The 21,676-nt window shown below is 36.5% G+C and overlaps 1 protein-coding gene across 3 annotated transcripts; it reads right to left on the bottom strand.

Moving 5' to 3' along the window:
• Positions 1-6,391: 6,391 nt before the first annotated feature.
• LOC107815888 (putative E3 ubiquitin-protein ligase RHG1A) lies at positions 6,392-12,166 on the bottom strand. 3 transcript variants are annotated; one of them, XM_075240524.1, is made up of 7 exons: positions 12,025-12,166; positions 11,736-11,779; positions 7,950-9,761; positions 7,492-7,542; positions 7,139-7,237; positions 6,915-7,058; positions 6,392-6,818 (listed from the first exon to the last, which is right to left on the bottom strand). In XM_075240524.1, the coding sequence occupies exons 3-7, from the start codon at positions 9,666-9,668 to the stop codon at positions 6,687-6,689; spliced, it is 2,145 nt and encodes a 714-aa protein (XP_075096625.1). In that variant the 5' UTR covers positions 9,669-9,761; positions 11,736-11,779; positions 12,025-12,166; the 3' UTR covers positions 6,392-6,686. The 3 variants fall into 3 exon arrangements, with proteins under 3 accessions (XP_075096625.1, XP_075096626.1, XP_075096624.1); XM_075240525.1 differs by having other exon boundaries at positions 12,029-12,130; XM_075240523.1 differs by having other exon boundaries at positions 11,941-12,130.
• Positions 12,167-21,676: the final 9,510 nt, after the last annotated feature.

The raw sequence follows: 21,676 nt of genomic DNA on the forward strand, positions 1-21,676 counted from the left end.
CATAACCTATATGACTCATTTGATTAAATCTATATGAAGATCCTTGAAGGATGTAAAATGCATGAAGCATGTAGTTCAAAGTCTCGAGAAATTGTACTCGATTAGATTACAAAGGTCTTTGTACGATTAAAATAGTCTGAGCGCATGTGGTATAATCGCCTTAGTGAATATATGCTGAAAGAGGGTTACATAAATGATATTATTTGTCTATGTATTTTTATATAAAAAATGACATCAGAATTTATTATACTTGTTGTTTATGTTGATGGCATAAATCTTGTTGGAACTCCAGAAGAGCTCCAAAATGCAATTGAATATCTTAAGGAGGAATATGAGATCTTGGAAAAATAAAACTTTGTCTTGATCTGCAAATTGAATATTTAGCAGACAGGATCTTTATCCATCAATCTGCCTATACAGAAAGGGTCTTTAAATGCTTTTACATGGAAAAAGCACACCCATTAAGTATCAATAATTGTTCTATCACTTGAAGTGAATAAAGACCCATTCCGACCTCCAGAAGAGGATGAAGGACTTCCTTGTCCTGAAACACCCTATCTCAGTGCAATTGGTGCACCTATGTATCTTGTTAATGCTACAAGGCCTGACATAGCATTTTTTTTACTACCAGGATATAACTCTTCTCCTACACAGAGACATTGGAATGAGATTAAGCATATTTTGCGATATTTAAAGGGAACTCTTGGTATGGGTTTGTCTTATGCTAACAAAGGTAGTGCAGATCTTGTTGGTTATGCAGATGCAGGTTATTTATCTGATCCTCATAAAGCTCGATCTCAAATCGGGTACGTATTTACATGTGGAGGTACTGCCATATCATGGCGTTCCACAAAGCAATCTATCGTTGCTACTTCTTCAAATCATGCTGAGATAATAACTATTCATGAAGCAAGTAGGGAATGCGTTTGGTTGAGATCAACGATTCAGTTTATTCAAGAAAAATGTGATTTGGAATGTGATAAAAGATCCATAATTTTATACAAAGACAATGCTGCATGCATAGCCCGATTAAAGGAAAGATTTATAAAAGGAGATAGAACGAAGCACATTTCACCAAAATTATTCTACACACATGATGTTCAGAAAAATGATGACATCGATGTGCAACAAATCCGTTCAAGTGACAATCTAGAAAATTTGTTCACTAAATTTTTGCCAACTTCAATTTTTGAGAAGATGGTATACAAGATTGGAATGCAGAGATTCAAATATTTGAAACAAGATTTTCATTAGGGGAGAAAAATATGCATTGTACTCTTTTTTTCTTACTAAGATTTTTCCCATGGGATTTTTCTTGTAAAGTTTTTAATGAGGCAGCTAGAAATGCGTATTACTAAATATGTGTACTCTTTTTCCTTCACTAGAATTTTTTCCACTGGATTTTTTCTAGTAAGTAACGAGGCAGAATATCTTTTAATGAACATCCAAGGGGGAGTGTTATGAAAATAATTATATTGTGGATGTTCATTTAGTACTCCGCTATAGATAATCTTGCGGAAGAACATTATCCATTTAGTACTCCATTGAAGTTTATCTACAAGCAGCTGATGTAGGCACGTTGCAAGCAACTCAATGAAATAATTTGCAGCAGCTTCTTATTAAACAGACAGGTTGCAAGTAGCTCATGCAGACAGCTTTCAAGCAGCTCAAGAAAAGCCTCGCAACTGCTTCCTGAAAAGCCTTGCAGTTGCTTCCTGAAAAGCCTCGCAGCTGCTTCCTTTCTTCTATAAATAGAGGAGTTTTCAGTTCATTATGTACATCAGTTTGAAGTTGAATAATATCAATCTCTAGCCCTATACTTATTTTCGATTTATTTACTTTACAATCTTTATTTTATAATACTTTATTCCCTTTTAAGCTAATAATTTTTTTTTTAAATTTCGACTAAGGTAAATTAGAAAATACAATAAGAAAATAAAGGGGAACGAAAAACGAAAGGAAAAGCGAAAGAAAAGAAAAATCTAAAAGAAAATGGCAATAAGTGCAGAAGGGATAAAGAAGGGAAAGGAAAGAAAGAAAAATAAAGTGATGGAAAAATCTCTGAGCACTAATATTGCTAGGTTACTACTAGAGGACTTAAGTTCAGTATTTGAGAATGATAACATCTCTTCTAAGATATGATGAATCAGATCAGATGGCACGGAGAGCATTAATGATGATGATATTATTCATAAATATGAGATTTTTTTCTATATAAGAATGTTTTGAAAAACAAATTTTGAAAATCCGAGAAGCAAATAAGAACATTGAGTAGAACGAAAACAGAACAACTTAAAATAACACTTGACGATAATTTATGCGTTAACTAACCTATTTGGTTTATTGTCTTAAAAGGGCAGTTTGGTGCATTAAGCTCTACTATGGGCGGGGTTCAGGAAAGAATCAGATCACAAGAATCTATTGTACTCAGTCTTACCCTGTATTTCTACAAGAGACTATTTTCACGGCTCGAACCCGTGAATATTATGTTATGGATGAAAAATACGCAAATATTAGAATATCTAGGGGATATCTTCCTAGTATGAGGAGAAGAGAAACTTCTGAATTTTTTTATAGTCGTTACATAAATAGTCGACTGGATTTACAGTTTACTTTTTTTTATCTATTACATCTGTCTCCTAGCTAGTCTTAATGAGATTAATCTTTTACAATTAGAAAGTTTGTCTTGATCTCTTCCTTATTTGCAACTTCCATTAGTATCAGAGAATTGCATTTTCATTTATAATTGCTAATTGAATAAAGCTTCCAGAAAATTTCTCTCTAAAACTCCTTCCTTCGATATATCAACCAAGCTCAATTCGCACCTAACAATGGTGGAATTTAATATAATTGAGCATAATTTTCATGAATTTTACATGAATATAAAATGTATATTATAAAAATACCTTTATTTAAATAATTATTTTTATATTACGTGCATGGAATATATATTTTACAACCTTTATTTTCTTTCATTCTGAATTGTATAAATAAATTTTTGAATTTTTGTTGTTAATACTAAAATTATTATTACTAAAAAATTATTCTAATTAATTTTTTTAATATGCTTATTATTTTATTATTCCAGCATTATATATGCTTAAATACTTTTTATTTTTTTAATTTATAAATAATATTTATTTATTCTATAGGTAAGTCCATAATATAAATTAAAAAGGGAAAACTCATAATATTAAAAAGTTTAAAAAAATAGAAAGAAGATAAATGTTTATAATTTAGAGGGTAAAATAGGTATTTGGCAATCTAAAATTTGGAAAATTTAGTTGAGTGACCTTCTGAGTGCAATAGCATAGTTCAGTGACTTTGTTGATTCAAACGAAAGAAAAGTGATTTTAGGAGATAATTTGGGATAGTTGAGTGACCATTTGAGTAATTAACTCAAAGCTTCTCATTAATGGTAGAATAGTAAGTTTAAGCTAAATTGTTTCCAAATTTAGAAATGAGTCATTCTTTTTGGAACGAACCAAAAAGAAAATAGGTTCACATAAACTGGAATAGAGGGAATATTTCTTTGGTGCATATAGTGACCTTGTGTTACATTGTGTTGACAGGGATTGGAACCAGTAGTTCGTTGTGTACATGACAAAGAGGAAGATATAATGATGGATTATGCTGACGAGTTGGAGGGTTTATCAAATCCTTTCAGGATTTCAGAAATTAGAGACATTGCTACTGCTCCTTTAATTTCTAGTGTTGATTTAGCTTCTTTTACTTATTGTATCACAAAGTTGAGTATGAAAGAGTGGTTTTTGTCCCGATCGAGGCCTTTAATTTGGACATATTTTATTTTATTTTAGTGTTATTAAGATGTTCGCGATATACTATTACAGTCGTGCAATGACGTTGTCTAAAGGGCTCAATAGAGCTATTATAAGGGGTGAGAGATTTAAGAGTTTAATTCCTAGATTGCAATAGGTTGTAATCTAAAGTTTGCTCAGTTCCATGGAGTTAAAATCCTACTAGGATAGGTCGGAATTTTTAATCCCTTGGGCAAGGAGTTTTTCACTTAAATGTTCTTTATTTGCTGCATATTTACAATGGGAACAGATAGAGAACATGGTTCTCTATACTGTTTGGTTTTACTTGTCGCTTATTTACTCTGGGAACAGATAGAGAACCGAGTTCTCTATATTGTTTGGTGGACTCCTAGTTTCTATCAACACTCCCTCTAAGAAAAAAAAATAAAGTATGTATTTTACAATTTTACCCATAATAATGGTAACATTTCAAAAGGCCTCAGGAAATAATTTGGGGAATGAGCAAAGGGTAAAACATGAAGAAAAAAATTATCTTTTTTTGATTTGCTAAAATAAACAAGTAAAAATATATTTTTAGTATAGTGGACAAATAAAAGTGAACGGAAGAAGTATCAAATATTTGGTACAACTTTTGATTGCGGGATTAATTATTATGGGATTTTTATACGATAATTGTGGTATTATTTTTATACCACCCTCTACATGGAAGATAATAATTCGCGGATTACCAATTCTGGGATAAACCAACAAAATGAGTGTAAATCATGTGGGATAGCCACTTTTTAAAGTGGTATTTACTTTTTATCCAGCATTTTTAATGCTTAGCAATAACAGCCACTAGTCTATTAAAATTAATATGAAAGGATTCTGTTACCCTTCTATCTCTTTCATGTGTTAGGGAGAAGAACAAATGGCAGACTCTTCTTCATCTTCAATGGGTTTGGCTCGTGTCGTGTATGCGTCTGCCATGAATTAGTTCCATTGATGCACTTCGGCTCTTTTAACTATCTAAGCAATTATTTCTTATACTTTCACTAAAATTCCATAATGCATGACAAGCTTCCCAAAATAGAGATTGGACAAAAAAGATGAGGTAAATGCTTACCTTAATTCGACAGTAAACATATTTTAGATTTGCCACATAAAAAGTCCATATTATATATTAAATTTGCTTTAATATCTACATATCATAAATTCAAGTAAGACGATATTGATAATTAAATCATATTTTCGTAAGTTTCAATTGACTAACTGGATGAGCACTGACGGATATGAAACTAGACTTATTTTGATTTATTTTGAACACTTGGTCCTGAACTTATAGTTACAAGTTCAAAAGTTAAGGACACTTGGTCCTGAACTTCGAGTTCCAAGTTCAAAAGTTAAGAACATTTAGTCCTAAACTTAGACTAACAGGCTCAAAAGTTAAGGACAATAGGTCCTGAACTTACAGTTACAAGTTCAAAAGTTAAGGACAATAGGTCCTGAAGTCCTGAACTTAGACTAACAAGCTCAAAAGTTAAGGACAATATATAGGTTCAAAAGTTAAGGACGGTCCTGAAGTTCTGAACTTAGACTAACAAGCTCAAAAGTTAAGGACAATAGGTCATGAACTTAGCCTAAGAAGCCCAAAAGTTAAGGACAATAGGTCCTGAACTTAGACTAACAAGCTCAAAAGTTGAGGACATTTGGTCTTGAACTTACAGTTACAAGTTCAAAAGTTAAGGACATGTAGTCCTGAAGTCCTGAACTTAGAGTTCCAAGTTCAAAAGTTAAGGACATATAGTCCTGAAATTAAGTTCAAAAGTTAAGGACATGAGCAGAAAGGTATTTTCCTCCGGGCAGTTAAAGTTTATTAAAGCAGTGGCTAAAGACTAAAGACATTTTAAACAGTGACTTAAAAGAAAATACATGTGTTATTAGTAGCTAATCGTGCACTTCCCCCACAAAATGACACATTTATCATTCTCCAAAGCTTTTTAATAAAGAAAAGCTTAAACTTGAAAATAAATTTTTGTGCACTTTATAAGTTCAAAATCAAGACATATTTTATAATATATCTTATATATCCAATTTTTAGTTTAATGAACTAAACATTTACCAATAAATATTTCCATTAAATAATTCGTTATTATTTACCACAATATTATAATCATCAGGGACGGAGCCAATGAAGAAGCTACAATTCATCTGAACCTAGTAGCTTCGGCTTAAGCTCTATATAGGTGTTAAAAATCCAACTAAATAAGTGTAAGATATAGAGTTTGAACCCAGTAAATTAGATACGATGTGGTATTTCGAATTTGAACCTAAAAAATGCAAATCTTGGATCCGCCTCTAATAATCATGTCACTATAATCTCGAGATAACTTGTTCGCCAACCATACGATCCCATAAGGGCTTGCACAGTCGACATAGTTGATTAATCCAAGGAGAAAGATAGTGAGAATCAAATTCATATATATTGTGTGAAAGACTTCAATCGATTACAGTTTTGAAAGTGAATGGTGCTTTTGCCACCCAGCATTATAAAGGGTACAAGATTCAATTCTCAATCCGAAATTAGCTGGAAACGCTATAATATGAATCCTCTAAACTGGTAAAACGATCAAAGGTATGCATTTTGTATTGTATAAAAGAACAGCAAAGTAATGAATGTTCAAGGGTTTCAATTAATTGGAAAAGGAAATGTAAATTTCCAGATAATTCTTCCCTAAATGAATGTCTAATCCTGCTAGCGCTAAATTGACTTGTTGAATAAACTCCCCAATGGAGATGTAATAAAATTAACGAGAAAAAAATACAGGATCTTACTCAAATTAAGGCATGGAAGAGAAGAGGGCACACTTAGTGGCGTCAACCTTCAGTAGCGCGATCCATTTTCTTTAGACATGAGAATATGGTTCCTCACGTAGTCAGCCCTGTTGTTTTGCAAATCGGGCATAAATTCTTCTGCATGAGCCATTGCTTAATGCAGCCAGCGTGAAAGTCGTGGCCGCAATTCAGTGTTCCAACATCATCTCCATCATTATATTCTTCCTGCAAATGAATGAAAACCAGTTAAAAACTCCACTAGTTGTATGAACTTTAAGTAGGCATGCAATAATAGTAGAGAACATCAAATTAATTGAGTACCCGACATATGCAGCATGGTTCTGTATCCTCGGGTTCTTCTGTTTTTATGCAAATATAATTTCGCTGCTTCAAACGACTCAAAATAGTTTCTTCAGTTAGCCCAGTGCAAACATCCCCAATGCGCTCCCCAAGTGCCAGTAACTCCTGGAAACACATCACACAGGCACAGTTTAGCACATCGTCTTCGCAATAGAATGTAATGTAATTCTGTTTAGCACACTAACCTCATATGTCATATTATCAACATCAAGCCGCATATCCCTATGGTGATCATGAATATCCGGCATCCCAAAGAAGACTGACTGATCAAGCATCATAACATCCTGGAATATGAGGAAGGAATCATTTAAATTTGGGAAGAGATGGTCTGATAGCTAATTCTATCAGTTTAACTCCTCCCTAAGACAAGAAGAGAACTGATTCAAAACCTCTTCATGTCCCATCATTTGGTACGCCTCTAACTTCCATTATGCAAGGGAAATAGGTATAAAGCCCATCATTCAGTTGAAGTGACGGTAACAACCTAAACTCAAATCTTTTTGTATTATTTTTTATAAGGTAATGGCAAGAATCTAACCTCAAATCTTAGGCCCTCTCCCCTGCGCATAAGATCTAACACATTGCGAATCTGTTCAATAAAAAGATATTTAGCTGGTGAGTAACTGGTAAAGAAGGATCCAACAATGCAAACTACATTGCATAAAGAAGGAACGAAGGCCTTCTCATTCTAGTTCTTTAACAAGTTAACAACAAAGATCTGCTAATCCGAAATTTGGTAAAACATGTGAGACCCATAAATTAGATCTATATCTTCCCTAATTTGATCAGTCAATCCAACCTAGGGACAGGTATGCATGTATAAAACAAAGTTGGGTGGGCTGCCTGTTTTACCCCTCGCAATTGCGGACCCCTGCCCTTAATTTGATCACTAAAGGAAATGGAATTGGACTGACAGGAACACCTGTGCACCCAACAATTCATGCTGAATGAGACAAGGAGGCAATAACTATGACATGACCAGTTAAGTGAAAATACCTCAGTGACTACCCTGCTCCTTCGTTCACGTGCAGCAGCCAAATTCCTCCCGGGATAGGAGACTCCGGTAGCACCATCAAGATGTCGCTCCGAAATCATTGCTGACCTTGAACTCGATGTACGATGCTCATGGTTTCCAGATAGTGCCGTCTCCTGTGAGACAGCAGAACTCAAACGTAGTGGACGATTATTACCACTATGACCTCCAGATTCAGCGCCATCTGAAGACAACAAAGATCTACGGACTAATTCTTGCAGTCTCCGTTGATATTGAGGAGATCTGTGGAGAACCCTAGGAGAGGATGTGTGGACCCCTGAACTGGAGCTGTTGCGAGATGTGGATGCGACATTTCCAGCAACAGAGATATTTCTTCCAGCTACACTCCAGTTGGCAGGATTTTGGTTCAAGTTTCTCCCATCAGTTGAAGGTATGAATATAGGATGTTGTGAGATGTTTCTTGACACACTTCTTGAGTTAGGCTCTTCAAATATTGCTGAATTTCTCTCACCAGAAAAACTTGATGAACTGCCAGTTCTTGAACTTGATGCTGAATTCCACCTAGCCTGTGCACGTCGATGCAGAGAAGGAACATGCATTACAACAGGCTGCCTTTGAGTATTTCCACTATCTGTAGCAGACACAGACCTCAAATCCAAAGAGATATTAGGAAGGAGCTCCGGTAATTGCTGTTCAGATGACAGACTAACATTTCCAACATCATCCACAGCAGGAAAGGGGTTACTAGGAAGATAATCTTGCTGAGGTGAGCCATTAATCCTCACCCTGAAATTTCTCTGAGATCTTGAAGCCGGTGTATCAAGAGGAGTTTCTGTAACAGCTCCTCCCATGGTAAGCCCAAGTCTTGGGATCACCTGCTCTGACATATTGATGCTTCTGTTACTTTCTGTTGGAGCAGAGATATTTGCACCTGTACTCATACTATGTGGAGGAGCAGGTGTAGAATCCCATAAGACATTATCAGCAAGAGGAATATAATTAGAACTACCACTCCCTGAAGATTGCGCTAGATATCCTTCAAGTGCTTTTCTCTTACAAAAGCGCCGACCATCCAGTGAACTGTCTGGCCTGCCATCACTATTATCCATCAAATATCCATTAGTTCCAGAAGTACTAGCAGCAGATGATTTTTGCTCTTTTCCTGGTCTATCAGGGTTGTATGGAGTACACTCCATCACTTGACAGTCATCGTCATCATCATTATTGTCGCTGTGCCCCTCAAATACTGGATTTCTGTTGATATCATGAGGAATGGTGCTAGAACTATAACCTTGAGAAAATAAAGTGCTGTTATCTATTCGATGGCTGCTTAAATTTTCTTCAGTATTACTCAATGATAGAATGTCAGAAGACCCATATTGCTGTTCGTTACAGAAATGTGAAGGTCCAGGATAAGTGGTCATCGTGGATGACCATCCATGATCTGTTTTCTGTTCTCTCCGACTTGCACAATTCGGTGTAATAGAGGAGCTGGATTCTCCTAAACTCCACCCGGTTACGTTATGTCTCTCTTGGTTCACAGGGTCGAAAAATGGAAAATTGGTCTCATTAGAAGATACCATATAATCTGTCAGGTGATTTTGTGCATGATCATTATTCCAGCATATCTGCTGATCTGCACCACCATCACTAGACGTAGAACCATGATTGAAACCTAAAGATTCTTGCAGGGAACCGAAGGCACTCCGTCGCCCCTGCATTAGGGCTATATTATACACCAAATTACAACCTCAAAGAGAATTTGAGATAGTATTGTAGTGCCTGAAGATCCACACACTTTGTCCTTAGCACACCTGGAAAATTTAAAATAAATCATACTTACTCCAATTTAGGCAGGTAACATAAGACAGCAGTAGAATAGAATTATAATCAACATGTTATGATAATGATGTAAAACGTGCAGCCTCACTGCCAACAGAAAAGATTGGTGGAAAATGTCACTGTTCCCTTTTATTTTTTGTGGCGGTGTGGGTGTGTGTGTGTGGGGGGGGGGGGGGGGATAAGAGAAGTAAAGTTTTATATCTAAGGGTTTAAGAACAGAAAGGTTGTTTACTGCATATCACTGAAGCAAAGATTTTTCCACTTTTCGTGCTACCAAATGTTAGCTGATGAACATATTAACATGCCTTCACAGCCGAATTCAGATACAGTTACATCTAATTTATGTTTTCGCATCAGCAACTCAATTCTAGAGTATCATGTTCTCAAAGGCATTTTCATCACAAAAACAAGGTTTCTCAAAAGAAGCCAGATAAGACATCTCCATGTCAACAAAACATTGCACTTTATGTGCAACAACTATTACTACCTAGAATCCAGAGCCTCTATTTGTCCTTGATTCTTGTCGATGAGATGAAGGTCATAAGAGTAGATTTCCTCCCAATAACATTGATGTTTTTGAAAATTATCCTTCAATTATGGTATACTTTAAGAGCAATAGCATCAATTATGTACAGATATCCTGATACTTGTTCTACTTACATACAAAACTACTATTATTTAAACCACTCAGGCATATTTAAATAGAGACAAAATAGACATCATCAACCAGACAACCACAAAGGAAAATTGCACTAGAAATATTGGACCGAGGTAGTGGGACAACAACAACAACAACAACAACAAAAAACCCAGTGAAATCACACACGTGGGGCCTGGGGAGGGTAATGCGTATCCAGACCTTACCCCTACCTTATGAAGGAAGAGAGGTAGTTCTTGATAGACAACCGAGGTAGTGGGAATAAGACAAAAAAAGAGAGAAAAGAAAACAAATGAAGAATTTGGTCATATAAACAGTTGGCATGAGAAGAAGAAAGAACAGAAATGAGAAGAAAAAAAAGAGAAAAGAGAAGATATATCTGCAATAAGATACACAGTCATCAAATACCAATGAGTATGGTATAAAATTGAACAAATGAAGAATTCTTGATTTTGGATTCTTAAACTCCAGTGAGCATGGACGAAAGATCCCAACTTTTCAACTCTTCAATATATCATCAAGATGAGAAAAAGCTTTTTTAATCAAAACAATAAGCAGGTTAACACATTCCATGTTCAAATCAGCTGTATGCAGAAGCATCAAAGACCAAATAAAATAGCTTTCTTCCTTAATTCCTTGAAAACAAAAGAGGGCCTAATGAAAGAACTCTATACATAGAATCAAGCAACCCAAAAAAGAAATAAAAAGGATGGACCTTTAAATGAGAAACCCATTAAAACTCAAGAAAAAATTCTATTTATAAATAGACAAACATCAGCAAACCCAAAAAAAAAAAATATAAAAAGATTGGACCTTTAAAGCAGAAACCCATTAGAATTCTCAAGAAAATCTCCATTTATACATAGAATCAAACACCAGCAATCCAAAAAAGCAAAAAGAATGGACCTTTAAATCAGAAACCCATTAAAACTCAAGAAAATTCTCCATTTATATATGGAATCAAACATCAGCAAACCCAACAACAAAACAAAAAAAAAAGGTAGAACCTTTAAAACAGAAACCCATTATAATTCTCAAGAAAAATCTCCGTTAAAAAACCCAATCTCAGAAAAAACAAATCCACAAATAACACAAGAACTGAAAAGCTTAAAATAAAGAGAAAAAGAAGCCCAATAAAATTTTAACCAACACATAAAACCCCAGCATTGGTTCACTGTAGCAAATAACTTAATCTATAAAAAACTATATATATATATATATATATATATATATATATATATATATATATATAGGAATATTAAAAAAAGATCAAAACCAAAGAATGTACCAGTGAAACTGCAGCCAGAAGAAGCAACAGATCTATGATACAACCTGAAATGCAAAAAAAGAAGTATTAGACACAGTTTTAGAAAAAATGATCAAAGATTTTGAGCTGTTTCTATAAGTGTTGAAATTAAAATTACAGTTATTTGCATTCAGAACACAGAAAAAGAACAATCAATAGATATGTTAAGGATACAAACAGAACTCACTGCTTAACAGAAGAAACAGAAGAGAGAGGGGGATTTGAGGGATGAGATGAGAATGAAGTGGTGGGTGGGGAAAGAACTACATACATACATACAATACATAGAGAGAGAGAGAAGAGGTGGCCTGAAGTGGTGCATTAAAAGAGGAAACAGTAAGCAATCTTTGATTTATGTAAAAACAACTACTCCCCTTGTCCACAAAGGCAGCTAAAGAAATATTTAAGGCACAAGGAGAAGTAGTATTAGAGAATTATTCTTTTGTTTTGAAATTTGAAATTTGAAATTTGAAATTTAAAATTAACATATCTTTTTTGAATCTGAATATCAATTGTCAAATGAAGAAAAATCACATATTAGAAATCATGATATGTTAATTTAAAAGTATCTTAGAAGTTAGAATAGTATAGTTATATCATTTTTGAATCACGTGTAAAAAAAATAAAAAATTATCGTGTTTATATCAAATTGCGGGACGTTAATTCAAAAAAGATCGAATTTTGTAAGAATACAAATTTATTATGTTTAATTAGGTGATAGATTTAACATAAAAGCAAATATTTTATAGTTACTTGTTCAATAAACATAATAATGCTTAAATAATAAATTTGTATATAGAGTCAAATATTGTGCATTTATTGATTTAGTAAAATATCGAATCTAGATAAAAAAATTCAAAAGAAGAAAATAAAAGTAGTGTTTCATATTACAACAGTTTCAGAAGTAGATTACATTTCTTTTTACGTGGTCAAAAGTTGACTATTAAATTGTTTCTTTCATACCAAAGCGAGGAGATGAGAGGAGAGTAAATGAATTTTGTAAATTAGCTAAATAAAAGAGGCAATGAAAGGCATTTGTAACGATCCGACCGGTCATTTTATTTTCTAGGTCGTCGTTCTTCTAATTAAGACTCTCTGTATGTACTTTTACCGTTTAATAACTTGTGGGGATGGTTGACTTGGGTTTGGAAGGGTTCGGGTTGAAATCGGAACACTTGGTTCCTTAATAGTGGCCTATAATGGTCAAGTTTGACTTGAGACAATGTTTTGAGTAAACGACCTCGGAATCAGGATTTGACGGTCCCAGTAGGTTCGTATGATGATTTTGGACTTGGGCATGTTTACGGATCGGGCTTCGGATGTCTCGGGAGCGTTTCCGTGCTTAATGTTGAAAGTTGGCGCATTGAAGGCTTTCAAGTTCTTTAAGTTTGGTTTGGAGTAGGTTTTGGTGTTATCGAGGTCATTTGGTATTCCAAGACTGGGAATAGTTCTGTATGGTGATTTATGACTTGTACGCAAAATTTGGTGTCATTCCACGTAGTCTAAATATGATTCGGCGCGTTCGGAGTAAGTTGAAAAACTTGATTATAATTTGATTCAATTGAGTTTTGGGGTGTGATTCTTAGTTTTGATGTTGTTTGCATGTTTTGAGAGTTCGAGCAGGTCCGTATTATGTCTTGAACTTATTGGTGCATTTGGACGAGGTCCGGGTGGCTCAGATGAGGTTTGGACTGCCCGAAGCTAAGTCCGAAAATCTGGTGTTGCTGGGTCTGGTTTCCTTCTTCGCGATCGTGAAGGTTGTGTGGGGGACTGTGGTTGTTCTATGCGTTCGCGGCCCCTTGCCCATGTTCATGACGGTCTGGGACTTGTGGTCCTCGCGTTCGCGAGAGAGGCACGCATTCGCGTTAGGAAAAGGGCCTGCGGAGGGGGCTTCATTTCCTCTTCGTGTTTGCGAAGTAGACCCCGCGTTCACAAAGCTCAGGCGTGTCAAGCCTTCGCGTTCGCGTGTGAGTCCTCGCGTTTGCAATGCCCATTTTCTTGGGAGCCGGGCAGTTTGGCTTCGCGAACGTGAGGCCTCTTCCGCAATTGCGAAAAAAAAATGTATGGGCAGTCTGTTTTAAAAATGGGGACTTAGGCTTTGGTTAATTTCTCTCAACTTGTGGCCGATTTTAGAGCTTTTTGAAGAAGGTTTTTCATCTAGCACCTTGAAGTAAGTATTTTCTATACAATATGAGTTTAATACATACATTATGGGTTGATTTTAACATAGAAATTGTGGAAATTTTAGGATTTTATGTAAAAAAACTTAGGTTTTGATAAAAATGGGATTTGACCACGAAAATGATTATGGAATTGAGTAGAAATTATATATTTGGGTTCGTGAGGTTATGAGTAATATTTATCTTTAAAAAAAATTTGAAATCTAGGCACGTGGGCCCGAGGATAAATTTTAGGAATCTTCAAATTTGGGTTGGGTAATTACTCTAATAACTAAATTATGAACTTTTGAGTATATATTGATTAATTTATACAATATTTGACTAGTTTCAGATTGTTCCGTACCAACTTGAGGCTTTTAGGGTGGTTTGTAGACCGGAAAGTGAACTTGGGAACGAGGTAAGTCTCATGCCTAACCTTGTAAGAGGGAATTTACCTCATAGGTATTCGAATTATTGTGGGTGTTACGTACGTACGAAGTGACGAGAGTCCGTGCGTAGCTAAAAATCATGCTTATGTACGGATAGTTTTAGGACTCTATCATGTAATACTTGTATTATTTGCACTCTACTTGTTAGTTTAAGTGCTTAAATTATATTGATAACTTGATAAAGGATTCGTAAAGACCGAATTTCATTTACTTTGAGTTTTGGCGGGTTACTTGACCGTTGGTAGAAATTGTGCCTCCTTGTGTATTAGTCTTGTAGTAGCCGTTAAATCAGAGTTCGTACTGTATTCTCTCTTCTTATGGAGCAGGCCGAATACCTCGGCAGTATAATAAATGCATCTATGGTTCGCTGGTCGATCCTCGACAGTGTACACATTATGTTAGATCGGGTCGTACGACCTTGGCATAAATTGTGCGTGATAATGCTCGGAGTCTGATTACACTTGATATTACTTCCATGACTTGAAGAATTATAATTTATTTGATGGCTCGTATTTGTTGAAGTTAGTATGTGTTAATTGGAGATCTTAATTGACATCTAGTTAAAGAATCACTTATTTACTGTTCATTATTGCGTTATTATCATTGATATATTTCATGCCTATTTAGAATTTTTGTACTTTATTTATTGGACCATAGTAAGTGTCTATGTCGACCCCTCGTTACTATTTCTTCGAGGTTAAACTAAATAGTTACTGAGTACATGTTGTTTATGTACTCACGCTACATTTATGCACTAATCGTGCAGGATCTGAGGCAGGTGCATCTGGCGGTCATTCAGGCGCGTACCCCCGTTACCCCGAGGCATAGTGGTGAGCTGCTCTTTGTGGCATTCTGCAGCGCCCGCAGTGTCTCTTTTGTGTTTATTTTTTGTCTATCTTATTCCAGACATTAGCATAAGAGGTTTTGTATATTCTAATAGTTGCTCATACACTTGTGACAACCGATTTTTGGGAATATTCTAGTAGACACTTTATGGTTTTGAGTATTAAATTCACTGTATTTACTCTTTCGTTAGTTTATGCTTTACTTTACTATAAATTCTTACTAATCACTCTCTTAATAAATAAAATCAACTACTTGTAAGCACGAGATTTTTGCTTCACGGACAATCGCTCCAAAAGAAAATAAAAATAGTGACAAATGACTTCGCTGTACAATGTTTCGAGTTTTCCGTGACATGTGTTGTTAGTCATTTGTGTGTCTGTCCATTTTGCATTTAATCTTACCGATCAAAATACAAAGCATGTATGTCAGTGTAATTAAAATCATAATTCGGTCATTAAAAAGAACGAAAATTCAAAAAATATATATGCATCGTTCGTTCTAGGTTGTGATTTAACTTACTTAAATATTTTAATTTGGTGTGATAATTGTGTTGAAGTGTCACATGGTTGTTTGTTTTAATTTCATTTGTTTTATTATTTATTTTGTTATTTCATTTTTGTTTTAAAATAAGAGAACAAAGAAAAGAGTGATTTGGGCCCAGGAAATGAAATAAAAATAGGCCCAAAACCGGCACAAGAACCCAGTCCAAGTCAGGCCTGCCCAAACACTGATTCAAACGATGCCGTATCAGCGTCCTTATCAGAACCGTTGATCTGACTCAAACAAACGGTCCTGATCAGGTTGATCACTTCACTTCGACGACGTCGTTTCAGGCAGATTAATCTAAGCCGTCCAACCCCTTGATCCAACGGACCTAGGCCATTCCCCCTAAACCCGTCAAACTTTGACCCGATCCAGCCTCACCCGGTCTCACCCACTATCAAACCCAAAACGACACCGTCTTCCCTAAGTGAATAGATCCTGGCCATAGATCTCATTTGATCCAACGGCTAGGATCTAAACCCCTAGATCGTATATAAGCTTTCTATCGTACCCCACGCCCCCTATCCGAACCCCACCCTTCACTCATCTCCTTTCCCAAGCCCTGAAACCCCCAAACCCTAGCAGCAGCCCTAGTTTCCCTTTCACCAGAACCCGGCGGCATGAACGCCGGTGACCACCCCCTTCACACCCCTGAAACATCCAACCACCCTGAACACGAATCCACTAACCATGTACCTCGAATCACCCCCCATCGTCTCGAATCTGGATTTGAAGATTCGAGACAAAACTCGATCTATACCAAACCTCACCATCTTCGTACCAGACACTCCCATGACTTCCCTCGTGACCAAACCAAGCTTGGTTTGGTCCGAATCTACCCACAACTTCTAAAAACCAGATCTGAAAATCCAGACCCTAGAACACATGAACCTGTGGAATCCGGCCAGTCTTGACAGAGGTTTGAGGTCTAATAGACCTTAACCAAGGTGTTCTCATGTGAGAACACTCTGGTTAAAGTTTGTTCGGCCTCAAATGGTCAAAGTTGAGTCAGATTTGGGTCAGTTTGGTTTAAACATTTTTCGGTAAGTTTTTCTTTTCCCTTTTGTTTATTCAACTGCTAATTAAGTCGTTAGCATGCTTTGTTGTGATGGTTTGTTATTTTCTGATAGTTTTCTTAATTTCTTCCATCTCTGTCAAAGACCTTTTTATTTGGTCGATTGTTTTCTGTGTATGATTTGAATGTATCCTGTGATAAACATGTCCGATTAGGATAGTCGTCGCATAAATAACTTATATAGGTTGCCAATAATTGCACAAAAGTTGTCCGAAGCCCTTTGGGTCCATGTACGTATTGTTTATATGAACGACTGATTGTTACCTGTTGTAATTAGTATAGTCGACTTGATAAATGTCGTCGATTAACTTCCTACGACTGAATGTTCAGATATGCTAATGCGTACAACCTCACATGACTGAACGAACCTGTATTGTGAATTGAATGTTGGACATTATCTGTGAATGCTAGTTTGTAACTGCATTGTAAACAATTAAAAGAATCAGGCTAGGGCAATTCTGAAATTGAACTTTCAGAAGTTCAAAATGCCCTGATGCTACTATGGGTTTAGGGCAGTAATAATCAGGGTTTAACAGGGGGAGTCTGGGGTTTGAAAAGAACAGAAAACTTAGTTTAAATGAGCTGACAAGTAGGGTACTAATTTGGGATTAAACTAATACCAATGGGGAACAAGACACAAGAGTATGGGGTTTTAAATGAATACTAAAATGAGCCCATAACTCTTGATTAAAGAATAAGCCAGGCGTGGGGAACAAATGGCTGGCATCAAAAGATGCTTAGGCATGGGTTTAAAGGGTATGGGCAGTCTGCAAAATTGGCAGAATCCAGGCAGCTTGACTGCACTGGTGGTTTGGCTTATAAATAGGCCATTTTCAGAACTTAAAAGGGGCTGGAAATTTTAGTCTTGAGAGAGGTCTTGTGAGTTTAAAGAAAACTGAAAACATAAGGAAATTTCCAGTAAACACTGTAACCAAACACTGTCTGAAAGCTACATAGGAGTTCATATTGGTCAAGCTGTCTTGGCCAAGTTCTGTTGTTTGCACTGATAGAGCTGCTTGTGATTGTTGGACTGCTGGTGTTGCTGCATCGAACACTCTGTTACTTCTGTTGTTTCATTACTCTTTTCTGGGATTACTTGTTTGGTGCTCGACCATCTGTTGGTTTTCTTTGTTCTGGAAACTGTTGCTGGTTGTCTGCGGACTGTGAAAAACACTTGTGGTTGTTGGTTTGTTGCTGTGTTGTTGCTGTGTATCTGCTGTTGCTGTATTTATTGCATACTGCCCAGCTGATCATTCCTTTCTTCTTTGTCCTCTATACCAGGTACACAAACAATGCACTGTCAAATGTAATTGGAACATTGAGCATGAATACAAAAAGAAAAGACCTGAAGTTGACTTTCATACATAGATTGTTACATTAGATATCATGTACTGTATAATAATTTTCATTCCTGTGTTGACAATAGAAGTAGCCTGTATGCCCAGTGTATATCAATATAGATTAGCTGAATGATAGTTTACATATGTATGCTGATAGGTGAAAATATTCCCAATGAAATAGGTTGTATCTCAGACTTAGTTTTACTTTGTAATATGTCCTTTAATGTAGGCCAAGCATGAAAATCGTACTCTATTAATTAAGTTCTTTCCTTTCTGATAAACCGCTTCATATAATTTGTAAATCATGTTTTAAGACAAAGAACGCGGAGACTGCAATCTCAACCTCACGAAGGTCGAGCCCGGGTCGAAACAGACCAAGCAGGCCTGCATCGAACGAACAATGGCCCAGGTCTGGTCCATCACGCATGGGCTGGATTTGGGCCCTTAATTTTTGCTCGGCCGACTGTGTACGTGGCCGTGTTTCTGATTTTGTGCAAGCACTCGGAACTCTGTATAGATAACTTGCAAGCATGTAATTAATTAGGGCTACCTACTGTTTTCAATTAGTAGAGACAAACGCAACAAGAAACGTAGTTGCTATAGGATATCCTTTTAAAATAAGGACGAGATGAGCCTCGACAAAAATAAAGAAAAACGCACAAATTGCGGGGCCCTTGTTAAATATATATATGTTGAAGCATTCAGTCCCTAAGGTGGGTCGTTTAGCAAATCTCACGACCTTCCCGGAATAATAACGCGATAGCCTCTTTAAGCGCGTACTTAATAATTTTACCTTCTTAAATTCGGGTGTGCATTTATGTGACCCAAATCCAAATCTCGACGGATCCGAAATGTGTTTCTAATCACGGGTACATTGATTGTGACGTGGTTCGAGATGCATGTCCATGACGTCGCAAATTCCTTTTAAAATAGAATGAGATGAGCCTCGCCAAATAAAAATACAAAATTGCGGGGCCCTCAATAAATATTTGCCTTAAAAATTGCTTAGATTTCGGGATGGACCGTTTAGTAAAATTCCACGGCCTTACCCAAAGTAAATGATACGCTAGTCGCTTTAGGCGCGCCTTTAATAATTTAATTTCCTTAAACTCGGGTGCACATTGATGTGACCCAAATCCAAATCTCAATGGAGTCAAAGTGTGTCGACGACCACGGGTACATTGATTGTAACGCGGTTTGAGATACATTTTCACAACGTTGCAATTCCTTGTAAAAATGATAATAATAATGATAAAAGCGGTTAAAAGTTAAATTTTGCACATAAGTTTACACTTGTATAAAATCAGATAATCAAGCCGAATATAACAGTTGAGCGACCGTGCTAGAACCACGGAACTCGGGAATGCCTAACACCTTCTCCCGGGTTAACATAATTCCTTATCCGGATTTCTGGTGCGCAGACTGTAATATGGAGTCATTCTTTTCCTCGATTCGGGATTAAAATTGGTGACTTGGGACACCCTAAATCTCCCAAGTGGCGACTCTGAAATAAATAAACAAATCCCGTTCTGATTGTCCTTTAATTGGAAAAAAACTTCCTTGCGCCCTCGCGGGTGCGGAAAAAGGAGGTGTGACAGCTCTGGCGACTCTGCTGAGGATATCTAAAACCCAGAACCACTGGTTCAGGGTTGATAATTCGAGCTTAGAATAATTGTTATTATTTGGCTTTGTTTATTATCTGATTTTATTACATGTTTTGAGCATAATGTGCTAAATGCTGCTTTTACCGCTTTGATATTATTTGAACTGTACATATAAACTCTGCCGAAACCCTTCTCTTCTTACCTCCGGGGAGAAGCTCGCTGGTCGAGACTCCCTATTCTGTTAGTGTCATACCCTGAAATAAGAAAGAGGTCGGACAAGTTACAAAGCCGGACGATCTCGCGGGTCCCCGGTACGTAGCCCCCTCCTCGACTCGAGTTGTCCGCTCGGGTACACAGTCCAGAACAAATACCCAGGTTGTGAACCTAGTATAACGAAACTTCATGCCGGATCCCTAGTAGGAACGCTTATTTGCATCATGTTGCATTTGACTTAGGGGACTCAACACAGGGGTTGGGTCCGTCTAGGACTAGCAACCTGAAATGAAAAGACCATCCTGCTGCATCCTATTTGTTTTGCGCATCTATTTGCTTCAGTTCCGCATGCTGACCGGTTTCTAAAAATTAAAGGGAAAAATAGCAGCGTAGGGAGATAATTACTTCTTTTGGAAAAACCAATGTCCGAGTAGTGTCGAAAATAATATAAAAATTACTTCTAGTTGGATTTTTTTAAAAAAGAAAAAATATAATATAAATTTTCTTTTTATCACTTTCAAAATAAAAAAAAAAGAAGGTATTTTTTTTAAAAAAAAAAAAAAAGTAAAAAACGGAAATTTCATAATTCAAAAATGTTGTTTCTTTCGTAGTACCCCTTTTATAAACTCAGACTAATAGTCCAAATATTTCCTAAAAAATAAATATTTTCTTTAGTCTTTATCTCTTTTCAAAAGAAAAAAAATAATAAATATATATTCTCGTTTTCTAGGTTTATTTGATTTTCTCTATTCACGATATCCCGAACTACGCCGGTTTGATTCTCACCGGATGTGAGATACGTAGCCAACCCTCGTCGGGTTCAACCCCATTTTTCCTAAAATAGCCAAAATCAATAAATAAAATAAAAAATAAAAAATAAAGAAAAAAAAGATGTGTCAAATTTTAAAAGAGTCATAAATAAATCAAGTAATGCTGTTTTGTCATAAATAGCCGAATGTTCCCGAAAAGGGACGTCGGAAGGCTGACTTTGCATAAACAGCCACCTTTGGGTCTTGTTTAGCATTTTTGTCCAGTTGACCCACACAGCCTTAAAATCTTCGTCCCCGAAGTGTTTAAAGGCCGTGTTCAAAACTTGACCCCCTTTGTAAAATATTTTGAGTCAAGTCATTTTGTTAAAATCACCTTAATAAATGTGCAGGATGAGCACGATGCAAAATGAACATTTTTCAATAATGACCAAAATCCCTGTCAAGTTACGGCTATGGTGGAATGATCTAGGTGTTGAAGGACAAAATGAGGTCAAGAAATATCTGAAAGGTCTCGTGGGTTTGTTGGAAATCCAGCCTCGGGGAGATATCATAAGAGCTTTGGTTACCTACTGGGACCCGACACACAATGTTTTCCATTTCTCTGATTTTGAACTCACCCCGACTTTGGAAGAAATGGCCGGGTACATCGGGAATGCTGAACTTCCGTTGAGGCAAAAAATACTTGGTCGCCCCAAGAGTTGTCACGGTACATCGGTTCCTAGATTCATTGAAGATACCCAGAACGGTCCACAACCCGGATCTGGCAGCCGGATTTTGTACTCCATGCTTCATATATGATAGGTACGGTCATGAGGGGGGATTCAATAATCCAATCAACAAACTGTGCAGCAAAGGTGTTCGTCAGAAGTGGGACAAACACAGACGGGTAGCTTTCATGATGATGTTCCTGGGCCTTCTGGTATT

This window comes from Nicotiana tabacum, chromosome 20 (genome assembly GCF_000715075.1).
Source record: "Nicotiana tabacum cultivar K326 chromosome 20, ASM71507v2, whole genome shotgun sequence".
Taxonomy (NCBI): Eukaryota; Viridiplantae; Streptophyta; class Magnoliopsida; order Solanales; family Solanaceae; genus Nicotiana; species Nicotiana tabacum.